The sequence below is a fragment of the Euprymna scolopes genome, chromosome 35 (assembly GCF_053919585.1).
Source record: "Euprymna scolopes isolate OS-2025 chromosome 35, ASM5391958v1, whole genome shotgun sequence".
Classification (NCBI taxonomy): domain Eukaryota; kingdom Metazoa; phylum Mollusca; class Cephalopoda; order Sepiida; family Sepiolidae; genus Euprymna; species Euprymna scolopes.
In genome coordinates, this window is record NC_136516.1 from 69645311 (window position 1) to 69672680 (window position 27370).

Consider the following 27370-nt stretch of genomic DNA (forward strand, 5'->3'; position numbering starts at 1 on the left):
TGCAGTTTCCAGCAATGACAGTAAAGCTTGAACACAAACAGTACTCCAGCTTTAACTTAAACTTTCTTTTATTTACCTTTCGGTAAATAAACCTGGACGGTATTTTGATTCTCCAAAACAGTACAATTGCATTTCGTCCTCTCTTCTTTGCCATTGTCATTTACCTCTTTCTTGCCTGCGTCACCTTTTAGCTGTAGGGTCGATTGCCCCCAACAGTCGGCCCCGCAACAAGTGTATAACAGTGTTGAGGGCTTCAAATACTATGCTATTTTGAATATTATTATTGGTTAGGTTTTACACACAACTTTTGTTTTTAATCAGTTTTACATTTTTTTTTCCTGATATAATTAACCATTTGAATAATGCTACATAAGTACGAATGAATTCTTAGATTGTGTAATAGTGTAATTAAAACCAATGTAATACCTATAAAATGACAAGATGACTAGAGGAAGAGCACTTTGGCCAGCAAAAAATGCACAAAAAGCACCAGTTGGGGCACCTCAGGCGATTAGCAATAAACTAATCCTTTCTCAAAGAGAAAAGGCAAAGTCTGGAAGGGTGGACCTTCTAGAACTGCACAGGACCAACATTATACCGTTTCTCAACAGGGAAAAAGTCATTTCAATAATGACCTAGACTTGTTGACTTTGGGACTAAGCATGAAGCCCTTCGTATTCTCCCTCATAATAACTTTTAAAGTGGAAGAAGTTGTCTATATGTCTATACGGGAGGATATTCAAGAATCCAAAGTCTAGATTTTTCTCTGGCTAAAGTGATGTGAGTATTTCTGTGAAAACTCAGATTCACAAACAGCCAAAAAAAACTTCTGATGTTTATATATTTCAACTAATCAGAGTCCTTCATTTAAAAGATGATTTTTACTTCAATTATAGTTTAACTGTAAAAGTTAATAGTTTTAAAATAAACAAATGGAAATGTTAGATAAATAAATATGTCATCTGGAAAGTGATTCACTGTTATATTTATTTTGGTAGCAGAAGAAAAAAAGGAAAAGAATGTTGAGTATCGTATGTAAAAAAAAAACATCTCAGAGATTTTCCTTTTACCAAACGATCATTTCTAAACAGAAGTTCACAGAAACCAAGAATTTTCGAATTTGTTTATTTACAAGTAGCTGTACTTATCCAGCGTTACCCCAGAGTCTTTTTATTTTAATTCTTATTTCTCTTTTTGTTTTTGAATTTTTTCTTTCTTTTTAACTATGCCATTTATTCGTTATTATTTATGTTTTCAAAACTAAAATCAATTATTTTAATATAATTTATCACTAAATTATTAATTGAGCAAAATTGTTATAAAACTATAATTAATTTTGTAACAGATGATGTTATTTTAATCTTTATTTATAAAAATGATTCCAAAACTTCTAATCTACACACGGATTTATTAAGAATTTTAAAGCCAGTTTAAATGAATTTCTATTTGGCAGTTTTCAGATTTCATTCCTTTCCCTTCTTTACTCTTAATAACAGATTAAAATGGCTGACTTATTTACGATATTATGACACTTCGAAATTCATAAATTTTTGATCATAAAAATAACTTGACCCTAACAGTGTCGCGGTCATTTGGTTTCTTTTTGCTCTGCCAGGGACTTACATCCACTGCTTGGATCTTATTTTTCTTCCCCTGGTGTTTTCCAGGTCTAGGATCGTGACACTAGTCAGAAGCAAAGTTTGATTTGTCAGTTTAAATGCTATTGTAGTCTGACTTGCACTATATTATTTAAATAATTTGTTAAAATACTTAATCCAGTCTGACAGCCTGGTAATATGTAGACATTCTGAAATAATCACCTTAAAAGAAAAATCAGTAAAGGGAAATAACTTATTTTTTTAGTAACCGCTTCTCACTTGCTTTTATTCTTCATTCAACGTTTACTTAAAATTTTATTTTCTCATTCTTTTCTTTATAAACAAAAGCAAAGTTCAATCCATTCTTTTTTTTTTTCCTATATCTTGTTTCATTCTTGTTAAATTAAAACAAAATTCACTTTTTGCTTAGATACTGAACATAACAAAGGAGGTGTGGTCAAAGAACATAAACATATTTACCAAACAATTTTAAACGTAATGGACTCCATTGATACAGCTATTATCTCTATCTCAACTTATATATAAAAGTCACTTTGTGTGTGTGTCTGTGTGAGTGTCTGCATGTGTGAGATTTCGTTCTTTATGGACCCCACAATGGCTGGGCCGATTTTTTAATTTGAACTTACTCTAAAGTTGTACTTCCTCTCATTTGGACTTCTTCTAAACCTGGACTTTCTCTAAACTTGAGCTGTCTCGTCATTGAAATTGTATTAGCATATTTGATGCGGAGTTGCAGTAAAACTGTTTACATGGTTTAGTCAGATATTGCACAGAAATGTTAATATTGGTACTATGTAATTAATGTAGATTAGCTATTGATAATTAATTTACACTAACTGTAAATCTTTTTTTCAGATTTCTATATTTAAAATAGTGTAAAACAACCCATCACAATGACTTGCAACTCTAACATCAGAGAATACATCTTGTCTAGAAAAAATTCTTGAAACCAAACGGTTACTGACCAACCACACTGTTCTTAAATTATTTAATGCAAATGATGTTGAAATGTGGGTGCAACAAGATGAGGAAACTACTGATCAATATCCTGAAGGCAGTAATGGTGATGAAAATAGCAACAGCTCCCATTCTCTTGAACCTAATGTAAATAACCAAGAACACTCTGATGAAGCAATATCATGGGATGATGCAGAAAGGACTATGGAGACGGTTATAAAATTTCTAGAAAAAAGTCCTTACTTTAGTGGCAAGCAATGTCACTCTGAAGAGATATAATCATAAAGAAGCTACAGAACCAAGAAATTGTAGATTTTTGTGATCGCTTACGGAATACAATGGCAGTGCCCGAGAGCTCAATCAATGAAAATAGAAACTGCAATGAGACTCACTCAATAAATAAATAAAAAATACTGTATTTTACATAAATGTATGATTTCTGTAGATGATAACTTAGGTAATAAATACCTAACAAGTAAGAGTAGATTTAATTTATTTTCAATGTTTTTGTTCCTGGTAATAATATTTAACAATTCTTATTTGCAATGTATCGTAAACTCAACTTAATATATACTTGAAGTGTCATATAGAAATGAATTTCATTTACTATTTCTTAATTCTTAGAAAATTAAAGTTAACTGCAGCACATTTTTTTATCACGAAACTTGAACAGCATCCTCTAATTTGAACGAAGCGGATGTTCAAATTATAGGAGTTATGCTGTATTTTATGTGTTTTAGTGTGTTCTTGGATAGGTTTTGTATTGGAATGCCACCAATAAATATCAAAAATCGATAATCGAAAAAAATCTGATTAAAAAAAGGAACAGTCTGATTTTGATTAAGATTAATACACTTATACAGACTTAAAATCCCGAGTGAATTTGACAAGTTTTTTCAGTGCACAAACAGTAAGGCCAAGCATATAAAATCAACAGTAGGTTCTTTGATATGATCTTTGATATGACAGGGGCATGTTCAAAATGATTGTTTTTGTTTAGAACATAATTGAAGCATGATACTTGATTTTTTTATTTTGTAACTTAAATTCCAGCCATTATACATAAAAAATAATTTTATAAAATCAACAGTAGGTTCTCTACAGTGCAATTTAGACGACAATATATTGTAGACTAAGTCACTCCAGGGAGGTATGTGAAGCTTCTTTCTGGTGCACTGTGATGGGTCCCCGACTAGAGCAAGCAATTAATCGATTTGATTTTCATGACAATAAAAGTATTAGAAGTGTGGAATATTCATGGATCCTCATTCAATCCCGGGAAAAGCCAGGTGTTCCTGCTAGTTTATGTATAATAGCTTTGTTCCACTGTTAGTAACATTGTATTCTGTTCTGATTTTCAAATAAGTCACCGCCACCTTTTCCAATGACGAAAATCGAAAGTCGAATCGAAATCGAAAGATAAGGGATCAAAAGGTCAAATGCAGAAGAGGAGTAGCAGACGTGATCGAATTATATGCTAAGAACTATTTTGCTTAGAAGCAAAGCAATAATAAGAGTAGGCCAGGTCCTCTCTCTCTTTCTCTTTCATGTATAAGTCAATTTGTTTTCTGTTTTCTGTTCTAAATAAATTCTGCTTCTGTAGTAAATAAATTCTGTTCACATGGTTTTTATCAACAGCCGGAAAACGACCTCAAATTCACTGCAACAACAACAACAACAACAACAACAACAACAACAACGGTACTAGTGGGAAGATCGGCCTGCATGAATTTTGTCAACAAGCTGAGTTCACAAGGATACGACTGTATAATGATTTAGACATCCATCGGTTAAAGTCTGCTTTTTTTTACTTCTAGTTTCTGATCCACTGACACGATGACCATAACAATCAAAATATGGTCCCTTCTGAATAATAATTATCTTCCTCTCAGATAACGTGAAAGAACACATTTCCCTATATAAAGAATGGCTTTCTTGTCCACTTGACCATGTTTAATTATCCAGCCGAGTGGACAGCAGAAACCGTAATTCAAAAAGAGTAGACAATCTTGACTATTGCTCATTCATGAGTAAATGAAAATATAACAGGAACGAAATCCAGGCACGGTAAAGCTCTCAAATTGGGAGTGGCTTAATGTGATAATCAGGATATGAATATATTTAAGTTCTTATGTATTAAATAGAATTTAAATGCAATTTCAGTTTCGTTGAAACAATGATAAAAATCCAAACTCAAAATCCATAAATCAATTTTTCTAAACGATGTCAGGATCTTACAAACATACAAACTCAAATATAATCTGTGCCACCCAAACATAAGAATGTAACCTTTCGAATTGAATCATAACATTTAATAAAACAGAAACGGGCGTTATATTTTCATTTTCAAAGAATAACAAGAACAAGTCATTTATTTTGCAGCATTGACACTTCTTTTTTTTTTAACAACAGAAATGGTCATTAAATTTTCACTTTGGGAGAATAATAAGAATAAATAAGACGTGTAGATTAATTAATTAGTTAATTAATAACCTTTAATAGTCAATTATGAATTAAATAAAAAAACATACATTGCTTATTCAAAAAATTTCATGTTGGAAGTTATATCACTGGTTGACAAAAAGATAAATCAATTAACATGTAACATGCTTTTTTAGTTTTCCATACAAAAACACATAGAAGAGAAACATGTCTGCTTTTATTTACATGATCAGACATGAGTACACGTAAACACTCGTTTATATAGACAATCAAAGGAAAGATAACTCTGTTATTCAAACGCTTAAATGACATGTCACCTAAACCCAGACAAGGGAAGCAACTCTTTGCATATGGTTCACATATGGTTCATGGGATAAAACTGTTGTAATCTTCATAGTTTTAAAACTCGACTCACATTGAAAAATTTTCAAGAAGACGTTTGTTTGGTAGCGTTGCCATTTTTGAAAAACAAAATGAAAAAATGGTGATGTTATTATATAAACACCGGTTTCTGATCAACTACTCAATCAATTTAGAAGTAGACTTTTTTGTCAACCAGTCTTGTAACCCCTTCTATTAGAATATTAAAGGGTTAAACTTTTTAGTTAGCACGTTTGGTGTTTATTGCAGATTACACATTGGTGGTGAGGTCTCTTTCAGGCTAGGTTTGTCTAACTGATAGATAATGGCAGGACGTAAGTTCCCTTGGTAGAAAGCAAGGTTATAATGCTTTTCTGGTTCACATTTTTCTGGGTGATAGTACAAGAGACCAATGGGATAGTTCCTTGAGAGGTTTCTTCATCAGCACTCATTCAATATCAGAGATATTCTCAAGTATCATGTTACATATGGATGTGTGAAGTATTTTTCAGCATGAATAATTGACTCCATCACTCACATGCTAATCTTTCAGCTTTAAGTTCAATTATTTCAAATTTGAATTCGTCATTGAATTAAGACTTCCTTGTTTTGAAGTTATTCTATCTTTCACTCTCTTTTTATTATTATGCAACTTAATTGTCCTCTGTCCTTTTTAGCTTCTTACTTCAAGTGGCTTCATGCCTTGTCTTGAATAACTTCCATAAGAAAATATTTTTAAATAAATAAAACTTGATTATATTTTATAACACTACAAATGTGCTGACCCCAATTTCTTTTAATTATTTCATAATTAATGTTGTTTCTCATCTCCACTCAAATCAGTTAAAATATGCAACAAAATTAGAAGTTGACTTGGGTTCGGTTGTGGATTGGAATACAAAATGGCTTCTTTCGTTTAATCTTGTTAAGACTCAGCTCATGTCTTTCAATTGTAGGCATGCCCCTTTTCTTCCTGAGATCCTGGCGGATGACTCTGCTCTTGAGGAGAAATTAACTCTTGAGCTCCTTGGTGTTTCTTTCTCTTCAAATCTTTCTTGGAGTTCAATACTTGATCCATTAGTTTTTCTGCTTCTCGTAAAGTCGGTTCTTTCTATTGCTCTAACCACTTTCTCACATCAAAGGCTATTAGACCATATATGGAGTACTATTGCCACATTTGATCTGTTGCCATATTTGAGCTGGTGAATCTCTGTCCCATTTAAGGGTTCTTGATAAAGTGCAAAAACGTACCTGCAATTTAATTGGCCGCATCTTTCCTTTTTCTCGGCAACCTCACTCTCCCAGATGTGATATTGTTAGTCTCAATCTTTTCTATAAATACTGTGTTATTCGGAATTGTCTGATCTATTCTATACTTCCTTTGTTGCAGCTCGTTTGACTTGTTGGTCTAGTGATCTTCATCAATCCACTGTTTTGATTTGTCATTATCATGTGGAGCACTCTTCCTGATGATTTTTTCATCAGACATTTTCTAGACTAAGGCGAATAGGCAATAATCATCTTTCGTTCCCATTAGCTCTTTACACCTTGTCTAGAGATACTTCCACAGAAAAAAACATTAATTAAACTCAATTAATAAATTAATATTTACATCAGTAAAATCATTTCATCATGTAACACTATTACAGGTTAGTATTAATAATTGCAGCAAAACGAATTTACACACAGTAAAGTTCTCAAATTGGGTGTAGTGTAATATGATACCAGCACATGAATATGTTTAAATGCATATAAAGTAGAATTTGAATGGGAAAATCTCCCCAAAATTGTGTTGACCAAATAGAGTGCTAATTTTAATTAGGTTAAACTAGAAACAACAAAGATAAAAATACAAACTCAAGTGCAATCCGTGAAGCAATTTGTCTAAAGGATGTGAGGGTCTTTGGCTAATGTCCACTCATAAACTCTAAAATTATCGCTATGTCCATGTTTCCTGGCACACACAAGATAAAGGAGATTGAGAAGGGTTTATTGATATTGTTTCTAATTTTGTTTAAGTGTTTTTATTTGTGAAAAGAAATCTGAAGGAGATAGTCGATACAACTTACCTCCCAATCCCTTGACAGGTAGAGAGGAGGAGATTGCTGAGAGACCAGGATGATTTTAGTAGAGTATTGGAGACCTCTTTAATTTTAGTTTTCTCAACCCATTATATATCAGACAAAACATGTATAAAGTCATTTTAAATGGTAACAACTAGTAATGGCACAATTCCAATATTTGTTTTTTGATTTTTTTTTCTGATTCTGATGCAATTACCAATTCTTTTTTTTTTTTTTATGGAAATCATTCAAGACAAGGCATGAAGCCACTTGATGTAAGGAGTTAAAAAATAGTACTTCAAGTTCAAAAACTTGCCAATGATAAGTGTTAGATGGAATCTGACCCAGAAAACAGTAATTCTTCCCTCTTAGTCAAAAACGCCACTCTTGGAGTGCGATTCTAAATTCCCGATTCTGATGCAATTTCTGATTCCGATTCTAAAATCGCAGGGCGATTAACATAAATATAAGAAACATAAACAGAGAATACGTTCTAAATTCCAATGAGTTGATTGGAGAATCAGATCACATGACCATGCTCTTAACAATATTTGCAAAAATAAAACAATAAAAAGGAGGTAAATACAATTACTACTTGTAGTGATATTCCTTTTGTTTATAACGGAATATTCCAATCTTTATACTTTTTATTCTTTCATTACCTTTGACTGTCAATAAAGAGAGAGGGAGAAACAGAGGGAGAAAGAGAAAGAGAAAGATCAATGATCAACTTCCGACGAATCAGAATTTTTATTATAAAAACTTTTTTTTAATTATTTATTTATTTGCGAACTATTATCCTCATCTTTTTTCTTGGTTGTTTCACGACGTTTCGGTCAACTATTCCTCTGGCTTTCGTCAGGTGTTTAACTGCAACTAAGGCTAGAGGAATACTTGACCGAAACGTCATGAAACAACAACTATAAAGATGAGGATAGTAGTCCGCAAATAAATAAATAAAATATTACAAATTATTCATCTCAAAAAAGAATTCCAATAATTAAATAATAATATATACCATTCGGTACGGACCAGACAATGGAAGATCAGATTAGAAATAAACGTTGATTTATAAGACTAAAAAATCCAACCTTGATCGCCCTTCAGGGCTCGTGGCACAATGGATAGAGATGTTGAATCTCTACAGTTCCAGGTGAGCGTTGTCTGATGATAGCGGTTTCCTACCCAAAGTTTGCAAGAGGATTAGTTGGCCAAAACGTGGTGAGACAACAACAACTATGGAAGGCAGTAATTACTGACGATACAGTTAAAGATTCAGCATTTCTATACAGTCGCAGTTAATAACCTGACAAAGGTCAGAGGAATAATTGGCTGAAACAACTATGAAGATGAGGAATAATAGCCCACCAATAAATAAAATATACAAATTACTACTTATCTCTTATTGCAATAATTAAATCAATAGAAACTTCTCACCTGATTTAATTGATTCTTAAGCATATGTGTATAGTTTGATGAGGAGTCTATAAAGAATGGAATATTTTGGAAGGGCCAGTAACCTCGTCAGGTAGTGCATTTAACCAGAAGTTGCTGACCAGGTTAAACCTTGTTGAAATCGCTCTCTCTCTCTCTCTCTCTCTCTCTCTCTCTCTCTCTCTCTCTCTCTCTCTCTCTCTCTCTCTCTCTCTCTGAGTAAACATTTTGGTATAAATAATGTCATGAACACTGCCTTGGATTACAGCAAAGCATTGCATAAGCATGACTGTCAAGAATTCCGGAATGAGACAATTAAAACTTTCTAGAAGTCAATCCCAAGAACTCACATGTGCAATTAAAGTCACATTGACACGAGAAATAAACACACATACGCAAAGTTATTCCATAGTTTTGTTAATATATATTCAGAAACAACAATTTCTACTTATATAAAAAGAAAACGATTTGATGATTTCTTTAAAAACGTTATCTAATCCGGAGATGGGTGATCATTTTAATTTATATATAAAATTAGTATTTTCTTACTATCGCACCCATCGTATTTTATTAAAAAAATAAATAAATAAAAAACTAAAAGAGATTTTTTTTTAGGCGATTACATGTAAACAACCCAAAAAAATATTTCGAAAAAAAAACAAACAAAAAAACAAACGGAATTTTGAAAAAAAAAAATTTAGTCTTTAGAATTGGGGATTGCTTTTTTATAGAAAATTTTAACATAAAATGAGCGCCCATTTAACGGACCAGTTAACGGTAAAATCAGACAGGTAATCAATTTTTTTTTTATTTGTTTTGTTTGTTTTTTAGGGTTTGTTTTGTTTTCAAGTTTTTCAAGGGGAACCAAATTTTATGTGGAACGGAGGAAAGTGTAGATTAACTAAGCTCCCACCGCTAAAACTCGAGGGTCATTTTTTTTTTTTTTTTTTCTATAATAAAATAAAGTGTGAAAACAATATTTGATGTTAGTGCTAATTTCGAATAGCCAATCGTGATGTCAGTAGTTTCGACTATGAACAGAAAAAGCTGAAGCAGTTCCGACATTTTACAAAGTCTAAAAACAGACATTTATACTCATTCATTACTTTAGATTTTGCAAGGATAGAAGCCTTCTACGAAAGGAACGAAAAGAAAACTTTTTTCTTTTTTTTTTTTCTTTCTGAATGCTTTCCGGTCATGTCAGAGTTCGAGCACCGCCCAAATGAACTCAGAGCGCACTCGTTTGCCCATAAAATAGAAACTGACGAACGAGCGAAGCTTGTTAACGCCCCATCCACATTTGTATAACTTCTACAGACCATACCTTGTACCCCCAAATATTTTTTTAAAATTAAACTAAAAAGGAAAAACATTAAAAACATTTATTTTCCTGTCCCCATGCACGCATGAACGCACAATCATGAGGTTGTTTGTACAGCAACTGAGAAAACTAACGTGCTTGCCCGTCAGTTTACCTTAAATTCTACCTTGGACTCAGCAAACCATTCCCTCCTTGATTTTCCTTTGCGGACAGAAACCACGTTAGATGATCTGAAAATCATGCCTTCTCAAGTACATGATATTATAAAAAACCTAGACACCTCAAAAGCATGTGGACCTGAACTCATCCCGGTTGTGCTACAAAAAAAATGATCCGCTGAGGTTGCTCCTGTTCTCTCTAAACTCTTTAACGAATGCCTTAATGAATCTTGCTTTCCTGGCTGCTAGAAAACTGCTTCTGTGTTAACAGTTTACAAAAACTCTGGCGAAAGAAGTGACCCATTAAATTATCGGCCAATTAGCCTCCTCACTCTTTTCGACAAAATATTTGAGTCCTTAATTAATCAAGCTCTAGTCCACCACCTTACACCTGCTAAACTTCTGTCTGACACTCAATATGGATTTAGGCAAGCCCGTTCTACTGCAGAAATTCTAACTGTAATCTCTGAACGTTTACACCAAGCACTGGATAAAGCAGGGGAGGTTAGAGCGGTAGCCCTAGATATATCTAAGGCTTTTGACAGGGTATAGCACGATGGTCTTCTCATGAAAATAAAATCTTATGGTATTACTAAACGAATGCTTAGCATAATTAGATCATTCTTAAATGAGAGAAGAATCCAGGTTGTCCAAAAGAGAGTCGCCAACCTAATAGGTCCCGAACTGTCATCTAAACTTCAGCCCCTGTCCCATCGACGAAATGTTGCATCCCTCTGCCTGTTTTACAAGTATTTTAATGGTGGATGTTTTGACGAACTACAAACCTTTGTACCCTCTCGACGAAAATACCCCCCGACAAACCTGATAAGCAGCAAAGTCCCACCCCTACACAGTCGAGATCTCTAGATGTAAGAAAGCCTTTTACTCTAATATCTTCTTTCCCAGAACTGCAGGACTTTGGAATTCTCTTCCGGTTTCCTACTTCTCCAACTGTACTGACATGCAGAAGTTCAAGTGTAATGTGAACAGGCATCTTGCTGCTAAACTCCCTACATAGTACCCCTGCAACTTAGGTCCCTGATAGTAGCCCCCTACATCAAAGTGGTAATTTGGGGTGAAAATGTAATAATAAAAAGAAAAACCACGCACACACTTCCTTTCATTAAGGTAAAAGAAAAACCATTATCCACTTGAGAGCAAAGAAAAAAAGTAACATTTTTATATCCAAATCAAAAAATTAAATACAATTAAACATAAGAAAAAATTAAAACCTTGGTAAATTTTCAGATTAGCTCCACTGCCACAATTTTCTTTTAAATGACAACTTGAATAGGTCTTCAGCTATGCTGAATACGAAAAACGCATTGAAATTTTGCAGAAATAAGTAGTTATCGAGATATAAAAAGTTGTATTATGCATTGTATTCTTTGGCGGCCATCTTTTTTTACGTACGTATGTAACACCAAAGAGAGGCAGCGTGAAATCGTCAGTGATCATTAACTTTTAGTTAAGACGCAGTAGTATTAGTTGGGAGAACTTCTTTGGTTGTTAAGGACATGGGGCGTCGTCCTCATATTGAGAATTGCCACCCCATGTGGGGGCGAATGTAACACCAAAGAAAGGCAACATCAGACCATTAGGGTCGATGTGACGCTTTTATTTAACGTTAGTATTTTATCCCGGGCAATATCGGGTAATTGAAAGATAGATGTTAAGATCTTATTCCGGGCAACACCGGTTAACTAAAAGATATATGTTAATATTTTTGTCCCGGGTCGACATCGAAAAAAGAAAGAATTTCAATTCTGCCAAAGTATTTTTTCTCCCTTTCTTCTTCAAAGCATGATTCGATGGTTGATATTTTTTCTCTGATCTAGACGCATTGGTCGGGTTCAAAGAAGGCGCCGACCGTTTACAAATTCAATGACACAATTCATGTGTCAGCTGAAAGAAATAACAGATAGATTATGTTTTTGCTTTGAACTAAAAACTACACACACACACACACACGTATTTGTTGGCGTCACAAAATATATTTGTGACAAGTCAAAACAAAGATAAATAATTTCTTTGGAGTTAAAATTTCACACACGCATTTGTCGGCTTCAGAGAATGTTTGTTGAATCAAATATTAAATGATTTGGTGTGACTCTGATAAAACCATTTGAATCCAAAATATTAATTGAACCCAAAATAATATTTCTAATGTTTTCATTCTCAGGCCGAATCGCAATTTTGAAATTTAGATCAAGAGATTTTTTTTTTTGCCACCCGACAATTTTCAATAACATATTTTGTCGAGATGTTAACAGAATAATAATTTGTTAATTCCCTTTGATAATGACAAGTGTCACATCTAAGGGCAGAATTCACAAAGCATTTTTCTGTTAACATCTCGTCATGTCAGTCATGGATGAGTAGATTTGTTTATGGCGCACGTGCGTAAAAAAGATGGCCGCCGAAGAATACAATGCATAATACAACTTTTTATAGCTCGATAACTACTTATTTCTGCAAAATTCAATGCTATTTTCGTATTCAGCATAGTCGAAAACCTTTAAAAGTTGTCATTTAAAAGAAAATTGTGGAGGTGGACCTGATCTAAAAAAATACCAAAACCTTTTCTTTGAATAAATTCTTAGTAAAATAAAAACGCAAAATATGCCCCCCCCCCCACATGAGGGTGTGATAAAGGGCAGCACCCCCCTCCCCACAAACACACAGCTTTCCATTTCACGCCCTATTCCGCACAATTTGTTTTACAGCTAACTGGTTCGGAAGTAGGCGCACTGCACATTTTACATTAAATAGGAAAGTGATCCTCCTTCAAGTCTAAAATGTGTTTTTTTTTTGGGGGGGGGGGGGTTTCATGCTATCTACATGTAATCGCAGAAAACGTATATTTTTATTTTTTGATAAAATATGATCGGTTGACGTTTGAGGGTACTTAACTATTTTGTTTTTTTCGGTACTCCTTGGGCGTTGAGTTCCATGGCGACCAGCAGAAAAATTTAACAGGCAAATGTTTACTTTAACTACAACAGAACACGATCAATAAAATTTGGATTTGGGGGGGGGGGGTATCGGGGTCGCTGACAACGAATCTGATATTCAAACCCGTCACAAATTTACCGTTTGCATAGTATTAACCCCTGAACCCTCGCACTATTTTGTGCCAACTCACACCGCCATTTTTATGCTATTCTATGATGCGTTCCCGCATGGAAGCGCGTAGTAAGGTGACTTGTCACGTCGCGGAAGGATTTTTTAGCAGACATTTAAAATAAGAAAGTTTTCAAAAACAAAATGTCGTTCATTTTTCTGTGTTACGTAGTTTTTGATGCTTTTTTAATTGATCTAAAAAATTAAGTTTTCACGAGCGGTCTACAAAAGCATTTTTATTTTTCGTTTTTTTTTAATTTTTTTTTTTTTTTTGGAGGGGGGGGTCAATTATAAAACTTGCAGAACATTTAACAGGTGCTTCTGCAGTTTAATTTACCATTTTTCCGTAAGTAACGCGCCGACATACACCGAGTAGAAGAATTGTTTAATTTTTCACAAACATTCTGTTTACATTGGTGGGTAGGGCGGTGGAGGGGCAGGTACAGGGGTGGGGGTCGCGCGCGTGTGCGAAACACCACCCGTCCCCGCAAACGCATAGCATAACAATGGCGATGAGTTGGCACAAAATAGTGCGAGGGTTCAGGGGTTAATACCATGCAAACGGTAAATTTGCGACGGGTTTGAATATCAGATTCGTTGTCAGCCGAAAACCTTAAAAAACACAAATTTTATTGGTAGTTCTGTTGTAGTTAAAGTAAACATTTACCCATTAAATTTTTCTGCTGGTCGCCATGGAACTCAACGCCCAAGGAGTACCGTTTTTCTTTTATTGATAAATTCTGTGCGTTATTTAGGGTGTCTCCTTTTTAGGTGTTTGTGTATATTTTACAATCTTGCCACTCGAACTTAGGGTTACTGATGATTTTTTTGTTAACTGCCCTAAAATGTTAGAAGTGTTCTGAAATTTATGTTTACGAAACTGACCTCCACTTTAAATACTAAAATAGTTTTTTTTTTTTTGTTTTCTCTCTTTAAGTTTATAAAAGTTTTCGCACGTAATCGCTTAAAAAACGTAAAATCTATTTTAGAGATGGAGAGAGTAATCTACAAATTTAAGGATATAATGTAGACATCTGGGGTTGCATAAAAAAATAAGATGCAAGTATATTTAAATGTGTGTGTGTGTGTGTGTGTGTGTGTGTGTGTGTGTGTGTGTGTGTGTGTGCAACGATGTAAATAAACCATTTAATGTTTTTGTTTTCCTGTTTTTGGAACCTATATTTTATTATTTTTTTGTAGTTTGACTTTTGGCTGTTGAAACTTGTTTACTGGGTTAAAAACAAAAAAGGCATGAACTGTATGTTTGTGTTTTTTTCTTTTTTCTTGTTTATTTTCGTCTATTTTTCTTTCATTCCGTAAGTGACTAAAATCCGAAAAAAAAATTAAGACTATTTTAAATAGTTAAAAATTGATTTAACATTTTAAAATTAAGTTACAAAACAAATGACCCACGTTTTTTTTTTTTTTTTTTTACTTTACTTAAACTTATCATACACTTAAATGAAATCACTAATTATAATATATATATATATATATATATATATATATATATATATATATATATATATATATATATATATATATATATATATATATATATATATATATATATATATATATATATATATATATATATATATATATATATATATATATATATATATATATATATATATATATATATATATATATATATATATATATATATATATATATATATATATATATATATATATATATATATATATATATATATATATATATATATATATATATATATATATATATATATATATATATATATATATATATATATATATATATATATATATATATATATATATATATATATATATATATATATATATATATATATATATATATATATATATATATATATATATATATATATATATATATATATATATATATATATATATATATATATATATATATATATATATATATATATATATATATATATATATATATATATATATATATATATATATATATATATATATATATATATATATATATATATATATATATATATATATATATATATATATATATATATATATATATATATATATATATATATATATATATATATATATATATATATATATATATATATATCAACCCCCACGGCAGCGAATGTATGTTGGCTCGGTAAATACAAGTAACGAGTTACAATAGCCAAAAAGCGACCATAAAATTAAACAACAAACCTCGAACCATATCGAAATCCAATAACCAAAATAAAATGAATAATTAAACTGTCAGCGTAAAATTTATAAAATGAAATAAATTTGATACATTTTAAAAAATATTTTCACTAAAAAATAAAAACTACAAAGTAAGAAATAAACAACAAACAATTTATTTTTTACAATAACATGCAACAATATATATTTTTTTCATGAACCAAAGTTACATTTTGTGTGGTCTCCTTTCGTCTGTTGAAACTCGTTATTGGGTTATACAGGGTCGTTTGGCTTGGAGCAAAGTGTAGTATATTTTCATCTCCTTTACTACACCTCATCATTTCTGTCTGCGGCAGTGAAAAAAAATCTTTCGAGACTGAGGCAAACTTTATTCTTACACAACCTAGAGTGCCACTTTTAAAGAACTGGATTTTCATTCATGTAAAAAAAAAAAAAAACGACCGTGCCTGATGTCCTAATCCTCTCTTCGTGGGGAGACAAATAAGAGACATGTGGGTTGATATAGACAAGCAAAGCACCTTTTGGATTTTTTAAGACTTCTTAAATTTAACTAAGTTTTTGTGTGTGTTTTGTCTTTTAATGACGATGAAAACTGCGTTATTCAAAAATGGTTTTAACTTAGCATACAATCTGATATTAATGAGTGCCGATAAAATAAAATAAGTTTTGCTTACCTTCTTGGAGTGATTATGGGTCCAAAGAAATATATACCGATGGCGATTATCAAAATCGGGAAACATATAAATAAAATCCATTGCGAGTCTGTGGTAGCATCCGACAGGTTCTCCAACAACGACATAGTTTGTCCGTCACGGGACCTCAAATATGGAAAAAATATAAAATGTGATAAAATGATATGAAAGGGGGAGAAAAGACGACACAGTGGACTAATTTGGTCTAACTTTGACAATTCTTATAACTTGTACACAGGCGCGTATGTGGGTGTGGGTGGGGGGAATGTTTTGTAATTGGTGTCCTTCTCTCCACCCTAAGTGAGTGGAAAAGGGGTCATTAAGTACAGCTATGGGAAGTGGTAGAAAAACTCATAAAAAATAATCAAAGATGTTTATTTATTTATTTATTTTTACACTGAAGTACCACCACCACCACCCGACGAAAATTATTCTCTCTTACTAGCACAACTTCTAGCTGTTCTAGTGGGTCTCAAAACGCCATCCTCCCAGGCATTACCTCCCCCTTTTAAATGAGGAGTTCCTACCGTCTCTCCACAAAGACAAATTTAGTCACAAGGTCGGTTTTTTGATGTGGGAAAAATCCAGCAAAAAAAGGGGTACTCTGAGTTGGGACAAAAATAAAAAATTACCTCAGTCTAGAAGGATCACTCCTTCGCTGACTGAGAACAGAAAATGTGAAATGTTGTATCAGTATGGATATTACATTTTGCTCTAAGCCAAAAAGCAAAGGAAGTTTAATTAATTGTGAGAGTATAGGGATGGTCGCATATTTGTCCTCACTAGGTCGACAGATACTGTGGGAGTAAAGGATAGTCGTATATATGTCCACAATGCGTGAAGAGAAAAAAAAAACGGCCATCTTCCTCATTTGAGAAATACGGACGATAATATTAGAACCAAAGAGAAAGACAGTGAGACGGAAATATCTTCTTCTGAAGGGCGAAGGGCATGATCAAAGGAAGCGAGGAAACAAAGTTTAATATTAGCAAAATGATTGCTTTTTATGCGAGGGACCAAAGAGAAGAGTGCTTGTCCAGAATCTCCATATATTAAAAAACAGAACTAAAGAAAACTGTATGATGTACGTACCCGTGACAGTAAGAAAATATTGTATATCAAAAATTGTTTCCCTGAGAGTTACAACATGGTCATCTTCAAATTCAATGTCAATAAACACTTGTCATAAACCATCCTCATAAGTAATCAAATTTTATTCATTCAATTCATCAATTTCAATCCTCTCATAATATTCTTCATCATTCAACTGATAAAATCTATTTCATTAACCTTTATCCTTAAGTGGCTTTCAGCCTCATTAAGTGGTGATTAAAACATACATTTTAAAATGTAGACTGTAGTGTTTAAGCCATGCCATTGAAGAGTTATGTGCTAATGATGGATCTGGCTATGTCTGGCCAGGTCGATGTTTATCCCTCTTTCTCCCAAATCTATCCTTATGATTTCCTTCCGTGTTTTCTTTAAGCTTTATCTTCCAACAGGCCCCACTCCCACAACTGTTCTTCATCTGCTAAACCAAGAACTTCTATCCATTTTTGAATGTGACCAAACAAACAAAGTCTCCTGTTCTGCACACATCTTCCTACACTGCCCAGATTAAATGTTCCCCTTTTTTCTTTTTTCTTGTTTCTTTTTTCGTCTATTTTTCTTTCATTCTGTAAGTGACTAAAATCCGAAAAAAAAAAAAAAGAAGCTAGTCTTTAAAACACTCACATTGCCCATAGGATGCTCTTTTTTTTTTTTGGCATTTTCACTCCAAACAATTTAACAGTGTCACTTTGATGTAGGGGATTACTATCTGGGACATAAATTGCATGGATACTATGTAGGGAGTTGAGCAGCAAGATGTCTGTTTACTTTACACTTGAACTTCTGCATGTCAGTACAGTCAGGATAGCAGGAACTTGGAAGGGAATTCCAAAGTCTAGCAGTTCTAGAGAAGAAACTATTATATTCTGGCATCTAGTGATCTCTACTGTGTAGGGGTGGGATTTTGCTGCTTGCCGGGTTTGCCGGGGGATTTACATCGAGAGGGTACAAAGGCTTGTAGTTCGTCGGAGCATTTACCAAGGTCTTCCTTTAGGGTTTCTGCCATTGCTTTGGATATGCGTTCATTTGTTTTCTCCTAGTGCCTGTTATAGAGCGTGGTGTTGTCATCAAATATACCCATCTCAGAGACAATTTTATCAGGGAGGTAATTTATGAATAACAGGAATAATAAAGGTCCAAGGTACACCCACATTTATATCATATATTTTTGTACGTACGATCATCGAGGGTAACCTGGCTTCTTCTCTTGTCCACGAAGGATTATTCTCATATCATTTCTCTTCATGCAACACATATTCTTTAACAAAAAAAATAGGTAGAACAACAAACGATATGGTGTAATAAAAAAAAGGATGCTATCAGTGTCCTATATATCTTCAAACCACCTATTTACCCATGCATCGAGTATCATTGCCACATCTGGGTTGGTGTACCAACTTCTTAGGCATAGTACAAAAAAGAGTCTCTAATTTAATAGGTTCTGTACTGTCTGGCAGTTGCCGGCCGTGTCCCATCACCGCAATATTGCATCACTGTGCTTGTTTTGCAAGTGCTTCCATAGAATGTATTCTGACAAACTTATTGAATTTGTAAACCGACCATCCTAACTAGCATCAAAACCACATTCTTTCTCTGTAGTCTCCAAATGCAAAAAAAGTTTCAACTCTAATAGCTTTTTTCCTTGGATCCTATGTCTTTGGAATTGGCTATAACAAGCAGGAATTTAAATGCAATGTGAATAAGCATCTTGCTGAACAACTCTGCACTTGGGGTCACACTAGCTCATTATGTCTCAGTAATAATATGTCTTGTTTTGAGCAAATGAAAATAACAAAACAAAAAAATGTAGATAGACGGCCACGCAATGCTGGGTGGGTACAGTTAGTTAATATGTTAATATGTCATGGCTGATATTATCAGTTAAAACGATAACATATTGTATAATATAATATTATTTATTAATCCCATTTTGGTTCAACCAATGTTGTGTCGCCCTAGCAGAGTAACAAGGAGCTCCATCTTTCATAAATAGTTAACTTGGTTTATTTTACCACTTGAGAATATTGATGGGACTCCTTCGTGCAATATTGAAACATATTTAGCAGAACTGATGTTTCCTTTGCACTGTATAAAGACGAATAGAAATAAACATAAAACAAAAGAAATGAAACAGGAAAAAAGAAAAAAGAAAAAAGGAAAAAAAAAACTAGAAAAAACTGAGAAAAGGCAAGGTGTCCTAAGGGTTCGTGGAAGGATATATATATATATATATATATATATATATATATATATATATATATATATATATATATATATATATATATATATACCAATTAAATATTACCTGCATTTGAAGTATTGCATATTAATTAAAAATTAAGAATTATGCATAGAAATGAATACGTTTGGAAGGCTAAAAAACAACACATATTTTCTTTTTTATATATAAACAAATTTATTTGTTTGTTTGTTTGTTTGTTTGTTTTTTCATATAAATTTGTTTATATATAAAAAAGAAAATATGCGTTGTTTTTTAGCCTTCCAGACGTATTCATTTATATACGTAATTCTTAATCATTCCAAAACAAAAAGACGTATGTAGTACGTCTTACATGTGTTGTGTTGAATAGTGGAAAACCACTAAAAAAAACTCCTCAGAGACAATTGTATCTTCCTCAAAAATATTTATAAAATGTATTATGTGAAATGAAAAATGATTTGGAGAAGAAAAGGAAATTGAGATATGTAAAGTCTATAAAAACATAAATAAAAAAAACACTTATTATAGCGTTTATAATCCCCTTCTCTCAAACATTGAATTCAGAACACATCTAGATTATATATATATATATATATATATATATATATATATATATATATATATATATATATATATATATATATATATATAGAGAGAGAGAGAGAGAGAGAGAGAGAGAGAGATAAAGATTTAAAAGAATAACACTATAGCTACATTCCAAGACCCAAATATTTATTTTTTATGCAAAACAGCACTTCCAGCATATTAAGATTTTGGTACATTTTTTACAGATCCGTTCAGTTATGCAAAAACAAACAGTTATTATTATGTCGATACCATCTATTTTCGTGCATGTATTCTTCAGAAAAATTAGAAATTACCTGCTTAGATAGAAAAAACTGTATGACAATATAATGCTATAATAAGTAAAACAGTCCATAAAAAACTGAACATCGTGTGTTTGTTCCAGCAGCCATCTTGTTCATCCATCAAACCGTTTGTTTCAGCATAAGGAAACAGATCTGTAAAAAAAATATATTGAAATTTTAACACGCTGGTGGAGCTGTTTTGCATGAAAAATAAATATTTGGATCTTGTAATGTAACTATACTGTTATTCTTTTATATATGCTCTGTTGCTATATTTACCTACATTGAGCTACTAAACAAAAAGGATTGGTATATTTATTTATTTATTTGTAGACCATTATCCTCATCTTCATAGCTGGTGTTTCACAATGTTTGGGCCAACTATTCCTCTAGCCTTTGTCAGGTTATTAATCATGACGGGATAGAAATGCTGAGCCTATTAACTGTATCTTCAGTAACTACTGCCTTCCATAGTTGTTGTCGTCTCATCACATTAACAACCTGACGAAGGTTAGAAGAATAGTTGGCCAAAACGTCATAAAACAACAACTATAAAGATGAGGATAATAGTCCCCCAAAATAGATAAATAAAATAATACAAATTACTCATCTCAAAAAAGAATTCCAATAATTAAATAATAATATACCATTCAGTACGGACCCAACAATTGAAGATCAGATAACTAAAAAACTTGGATGTATAAAACCAAAAACTGCAACTTTGATAGTTCTTTGAGGCCCATGGCACAGTGGGTAGAGATGTTAAGTCTGTACAGTTCCAGGTTAGCATTGTCTGAAGATAGCAGTTTCAATCCTACTCAAGTTGGCCAAATCATGGTGAGACAACAAAAGGCAGTAATTACTGAAGATACATATGAAGAGTCAGCATTCCTATCCCGTCGCGGTTAATAACCTGATGAAGGCCAGAGGAATAGTTGGCCGAAACGTTGTGAAACAACAACTATAAAGACGAGAATAATGGTCTGCAGATAAATAAAGATACAAATTACTCATCTCAAAAGCGAATCCAATAATTAAATAAAAAGGATTGATATACAGAAAGAGCAAAATATAATTTGAAAACATATTTGGCCAAAACAATATATAACTATATAATAATAATAATAATAATAATAATAATAATAATAATAATAATAATAATAATATAACAACAATATATAACTATAATATAATAATACTAATACTAATAATAATAATAATATAACAACAATATATAACTATAATATAATATATAATGAAACAATATATAACTATACAATACTAATAATAATAATAATATAACAACAATATATAACTATAATATAATATATAATGAAACAATATATAACTATACAATAATAATAAAAATAATAATATAACAACAATATATAACTATAATATAATATATAATGAAACAATATATAACTATACAATAATAATAATAATAATAATAATAATAATAATATAACAACTATATATAACTATATAATAATAATAATAATAATAATAATAATAATAATAATAATAATAATAATAATAATAATAATATAACAACAATATATAACTATATAATAATAATAATATAACAACAATATATAACTATAATATAATATATAATATAACAATATATAACTATATAATAATAATAACAATATATAACTATAATATATATATATATATATATATATATATATATATATATATATATAAACTTAAAACGAAATGTGTAATCATTAGCAATGAAGAAACTGAATCCTTCCTACTTATTTTTCACTTACATCACCTCTCACTTCACTTTATCCTCTTCTATGGAATCATTCTATCTCTTCTGTCTCGTGTGACATACTATCTATCCTCTTCTATTTACTTCTGGGTCATATTAACTCAGAAAAAGTGTGATTCAACCAATCCACCCCCCACTCACTCCCCTCCCAAAAAAAAGAAAAAAGTAACAAACTTTTAGTGTCACCTGATAGATTGCAGGGCGTCGAAAGTTGAAGAAGGTACCAACTGACCATACAACTAAGAAAGTAGACACAAGGCAAAGAGGTAACAGCCATAGCAAATATGTTTTATTTACCAACAAAAAGCAGTAAATCGTGTGGCAATGTTGATTGTTCCTATTTACAATGCCTCCCCACGGGACAAAGTTAGACACCAGCGTCGTTTTTTAATGTGGAGAAAAGGAACAAAAATAAAAATTGTCTCAGTCGTAAAGGATTTCTCCTCCACTGACAGAGAACAAGAAATTGAAGTGCAGCATCTGAAGAACAGATACTACACTTTGATCTTAACCCGAACATGGGTGTCTCATGGAATTAAAATTTGTGCATCCCTGTGGTAGGATGACATATCTCAGATTAGTCAAGGTTGTGTAGATGAGATCTGATATTGGAAACTGGTAGCCGGACGTCAGTGGGGGACGAAATATGGCACTTGAGCTAGAGGTTGAACATCAGTAGGCACTGGAATACATAGCCGGACGTCAGTAGGCACTTGAACAGATAGTTGTATGTTGATAATCACTGGAGCTAGAGGTCAGATGTCAAGAACTGCTAGAATCAATGGCTGCAAATGCTAGAAGCTGCAGGAGTAAGCTGGAGTCTGGAGAAGTAAGCTGGAAGCTGCAAAAATGAGGTGGAGGTTGCAGGAGTCGTTGGCTGTAGATGGGAATCTTAGAGGGCAATAGCAGAAAGTTAAGTGTGTATTGCATTTAAGTAGTTTGTGAGTCGTCCTTAAAAGAACAGTTTGAATTGCATGATTAATTTGATAGTTCACCCTGAAAAGGGCTGTTTGAACTATTGTGGTGCTACTGCCACTGAGTTCCTTCCTGGTTGGAGTAGTGAGTGCTTCTGGTATTGACTCTAACCTTGATTGTGCTTGTTTCAATTGTGCAGTTGTTAGGGCAGATTGGGCTTCTGGGTGGGTTGAGACATGTTCTGTCTCCCATAGTGATTTTTCCAGGAAAGTGGGTTTGACTGTCAGTAGAGATAGTATCCATCTGATTTCCTTAGTCAATAATGAGATGCTTCTCACAGCATTTTAAAATTTTGAAAGGATCCAAGTACATGTTGGTGTTAGTGATCCGTTTACCACATCATTTTGAACAAAAATGAACTCACAGTCTTGTAGCTATTGTGGAATATGGATAGTCGATGATGATTGCTTAGAGAGTGTGTATTTCAGATGAGCCATTTTATAGTGTAGTTCCTGAGTGACAGGACTTGCAGCGTATGGTGTCATTGAAGTATTAGCTGGATAAAGAGAGTGCTGTACCAAAGATTATTTCAGCTGGAGCACATATTAGGTCTCCTTACGATTGACAAGAGGACTAGGGGTAGCTCATCTACCTAGTTGCTGGTAGGATGTTTTATTATTAGAGAAGCCTTTAGTGTCTGGTGGAACCTTTCCACAAGGCAACTGATATAGGGATGGTAGGCAGTGGTCTTGATGTGTTTGATGCCAAGCAATTGAGTAAATTCCTGTAAAGGTTAGGACTGGAACTGTGCAGTGTGGTTTGTGGTGATGATGCTTGGGTATGTCAAAAATTGCAATCCAATGGTCTTTACTACTATGTTAACCGAGGTATCTCTGATGGGTACTGTCGTATTTGGTATATGAAAGAACTGATATGTGCTAAATATTGGTTGTGACGATGATAAGATAGCCAAATGGGTTTTGATTAAGAAGAGATAGAACATGAAAACACGTTTCTGTTTTGTAGATTTTAAGAGATAAACAAAATCCCTGGATGTCCCCAGAGGTCGTAATTTCTGTGAAACCTTTTATTGCTTTGAAACAATTATACCAGAAAAGTTCATTCAAAATGTAAGGATGCAAGAGTATTTGCACTGATGGGTCAAACTTTATGCAGAAGGAAACGTCTGTTAACCTAAATGAAAGAAAATGGCAATTGTTAATTATTATGTTCAGAGATATATTGTATATTTTGGGAAGGTTTAGTAATCAAGTAATTAGAGTGGCATCAGTCCAGCTTGAATGTCTGAGGCTTAAAGTGTGTTGTGTTTGATTGTATTTAGGCTTTAGTGGTACTGTCACGTGTGTGTGGCTTTCATCTTCGGTTTGTGAGTGCTGATTTGGTAGGTGTGGAAGTTCCTAGTTTTTTCTTCTACTAAGATCCGCATGCTTTTAAACCAAACCTTTTACTGGAGGAAGGCCATGGATTTCATGATGCCTTGATGTTCTACATGTGCTATTTTGGTATGTGATGTTTCAAGTATTACTATCCAGCATCCTTTTAGAATGATGCTGTCCTTGTATGCTAGTGATAGTTTAGCATAGTTGGCATACAGGGCGTGAAATGTTGCTTTGTTTATGCCATCATCAATATCATTTGTTCATGAGTATGACTTGAATGACGGTGGTAAATGTCTTGTCTTTTGCAGTTTCTATTGCAACTTCATTAATTGTTATTGCTTTGGGGTTGAAGTTTAGAGAATGTACTTTATGTATTCCTCTGCTGTTTTCTGATCCCTATTGCTTGGTGGCAGATACATTGGATCACAACTGAGATATTCAGCTGGATTGGCATGACCTGATTTGTATATGACAGTTAAGTTGTATGATTGTGTTCTGAAGACCCAGCGTTCAATGCGTGCTGAAACTTAGGAGTACGCATTGTTGAAAATTGATGTTAAGGGTTTGTGATCTGTGCGGGCCATAAATGGGGCTCTGAAAATATATATGTGGAAGTGTTCACATACCTTGTGATAGCAAGTGCTCCACGTTATGCTTCGGTGTATCTTTTTTCAACTGTGGATAGTGCTCAGCTTGCAAATTGTACTATCCGTCCATGCATGGCAGAGATGCCTACAGGGCTGGCATTGGTGTATATATCAGTGTGTTTCTTCGGGTCCAAGTAGGCAAGTGAACATACTTTGCTCAGGGCCTCCTTGAGATTTTTTCAACATTCAGTGTGGCGTTCCATTCAGTACTGCATGTTGTTTTTGTTTGTTTTTTGGTTAATTAATGTAGTTCATGTGTCAGAGTTGCATAGTCTGGAATGAATCGTGCACCACAAAAGTTAGTCAAATTCAATAAGCTTCTAACTTCTGATGTGCTTGTAACTCAAGAATTATTATTTTTATTTTAAGGTTGCTTGAACTGATGCCTTCATTACTAAAGGTGTGTCCGAGAAATTCCAACAATCTCTTATTATACCCACATTTGTCACCAGCAAGAGTGAGACCTTTTTTGCAAAGTTGTTGGAATATTGTGTGGAGGTTTTGGTTGTGGTTGAGCTGATCTGATCCAAAACAAGGGACGTCATCACTAATGTCGATGGCTCCTTTAATCCCTACACGTGTGTGACTGATTTCTTTCTGGAAAATCTCACTGGTAGAGTTGACACTGAAGAATAGCCGTTTGTACCTATACAGACCTAGGTGTGTTGCAAATGTATTGGGATTCTTCATCTAATTCCAATTGGTTGTAATCCTGAAAATTTTGGGTCCTGATAGAATGGGAATTGGATGCTGTTAGCTTTTAATAGTTTTATTTGCTGCTTCTCATGTGAATGCAAACTCTGATTTTATTTGGATTCTTTTTTGGCACAACTACAATAGAGAAACCCATGGGCTCGGTCCTTCTCCTTTTTCATCCATCTCCAGTTTCTTGTCTTTGTGTATTAATTCTTTTATTATGCCTTTCTTCACACGAAAGGGGATCCTGTGGTATCTCTGACCCATGGGTAACGTGTTTTCATCTATTTGTAGGTAGATCTTTTTCTCTTTGAGTTTACCTAGCCCATTGAATAGATCTGTATAGTCCAGAAGCTTTAGGGTGGGTGGCGGTGTTGTTTGCTAATGTAGTTAACTGGGAGTTTCCTAGCAATAATTTGAGCTTTTTATATGTTTCCCAGCCAATGAGAGATTTTTCTGAGATCTTTATTATGTGTATGGCAGCTTGGCAAGAGATGCTTATCAACTCTGAAAGGATTAATAGGTTGGGTAAGATTCTTGTACTGGCACAGGATTTTTATATAGTGCAGGTTGCGCTGTGTTGCCACGCTAATCTTGGTTGTGTTTAGGATCCCTGTTACCTTAGTGGATATTGTGTTGTCAGACAAGGTCGATTCTTGTCTTCATATGGACAGCCAAGTTGTAATGTGCCAAGAAGTTGGTACCAAGCAAGAATGTTCTTATGTCTGCTAGAGTGAATGACTATTTGAAGTAGCACCTGAGGTTAATGTTTAAAGTTAGTTCCTTGTTCCCATAGGTTTCTATTATGAAGTCATTTGCTGCCAAGAGTTGAAATGGAGTGGGTTTCCAGGCGGATCTGTTGGTTGGTGGTATCACGTTGATAGCTGCACCAGTGTCAACTAGGAATTTGTGACATTCTTATAGTCCCACACATATAAGAGACAACTATGTGACCATGTACCAACAGAGATCATCATCACTGCCTTATTCATTTCACTGGGTTCTATTTTGTCTGCAGGGAGAGCGACACTTGGTCACTGAAGAATTGGTGGTACCAGCATTCATATGGATTGTTTATCCATCCTCGACTTGGGATGTGAGTACGGCTTCAATTCCATGTGCGTGGTGTTGGGCTTCACTGCTTCTGGTGTAGGGAGAGTTAAAGGTCTCTCGAGTCCTTACATATCTAGACCATCTCATGTTTGAGTTGTGTGTAGTTTCCAAGGTAATTCTCAACTTGGTGGACCTTTTGATAGGTCTGAGAATATATCTTGTTGGCTGAATTAGTCACAACATCTATAGGGTGTTTCTCCTGGCACCAGGGTCAGGACTTGCATTATGTTCAGTGGTAACCAATCCATCCATATG

The 27370-nt window shown here is 33.4% G+C and overlaps 1 protein-coding gene across 3 annotated transcripts in view; it reads right to left on the minus strand.

Moving 5' to 3' along the window:
* The window catches only part of LOC145259909 (failed axon connections homolog), a 63465-nt gene extending 46227 nt beyond the window's left edge, over window positions 1-17238 (minus strand). For all 3 annotated transcript variants that reach the window (XR_013864226.1, XM_080117841.1, XM_080117840.1), the window contains exons 1-2: window positions 16994-17238; window positions 16344-16487 (exon numbers count right to left, since the gene is read on the minus strand). Coding sequence is in view for 2 of the 3 variants with exons in the window: in XM_080117841.1 (XP_079973967.1) it covers window positions 16344-16487; window positions 16994-17232 (383 nt within the window). In the remaining variant the exon portion in view is untranslated. The remainder of the gene's footprint in view (window positions 1-16343; window positions 16488-16993) is intronic.
* Between the last annotated feature and the right edge of the window lie 10132 nt (window positions 17239-27370).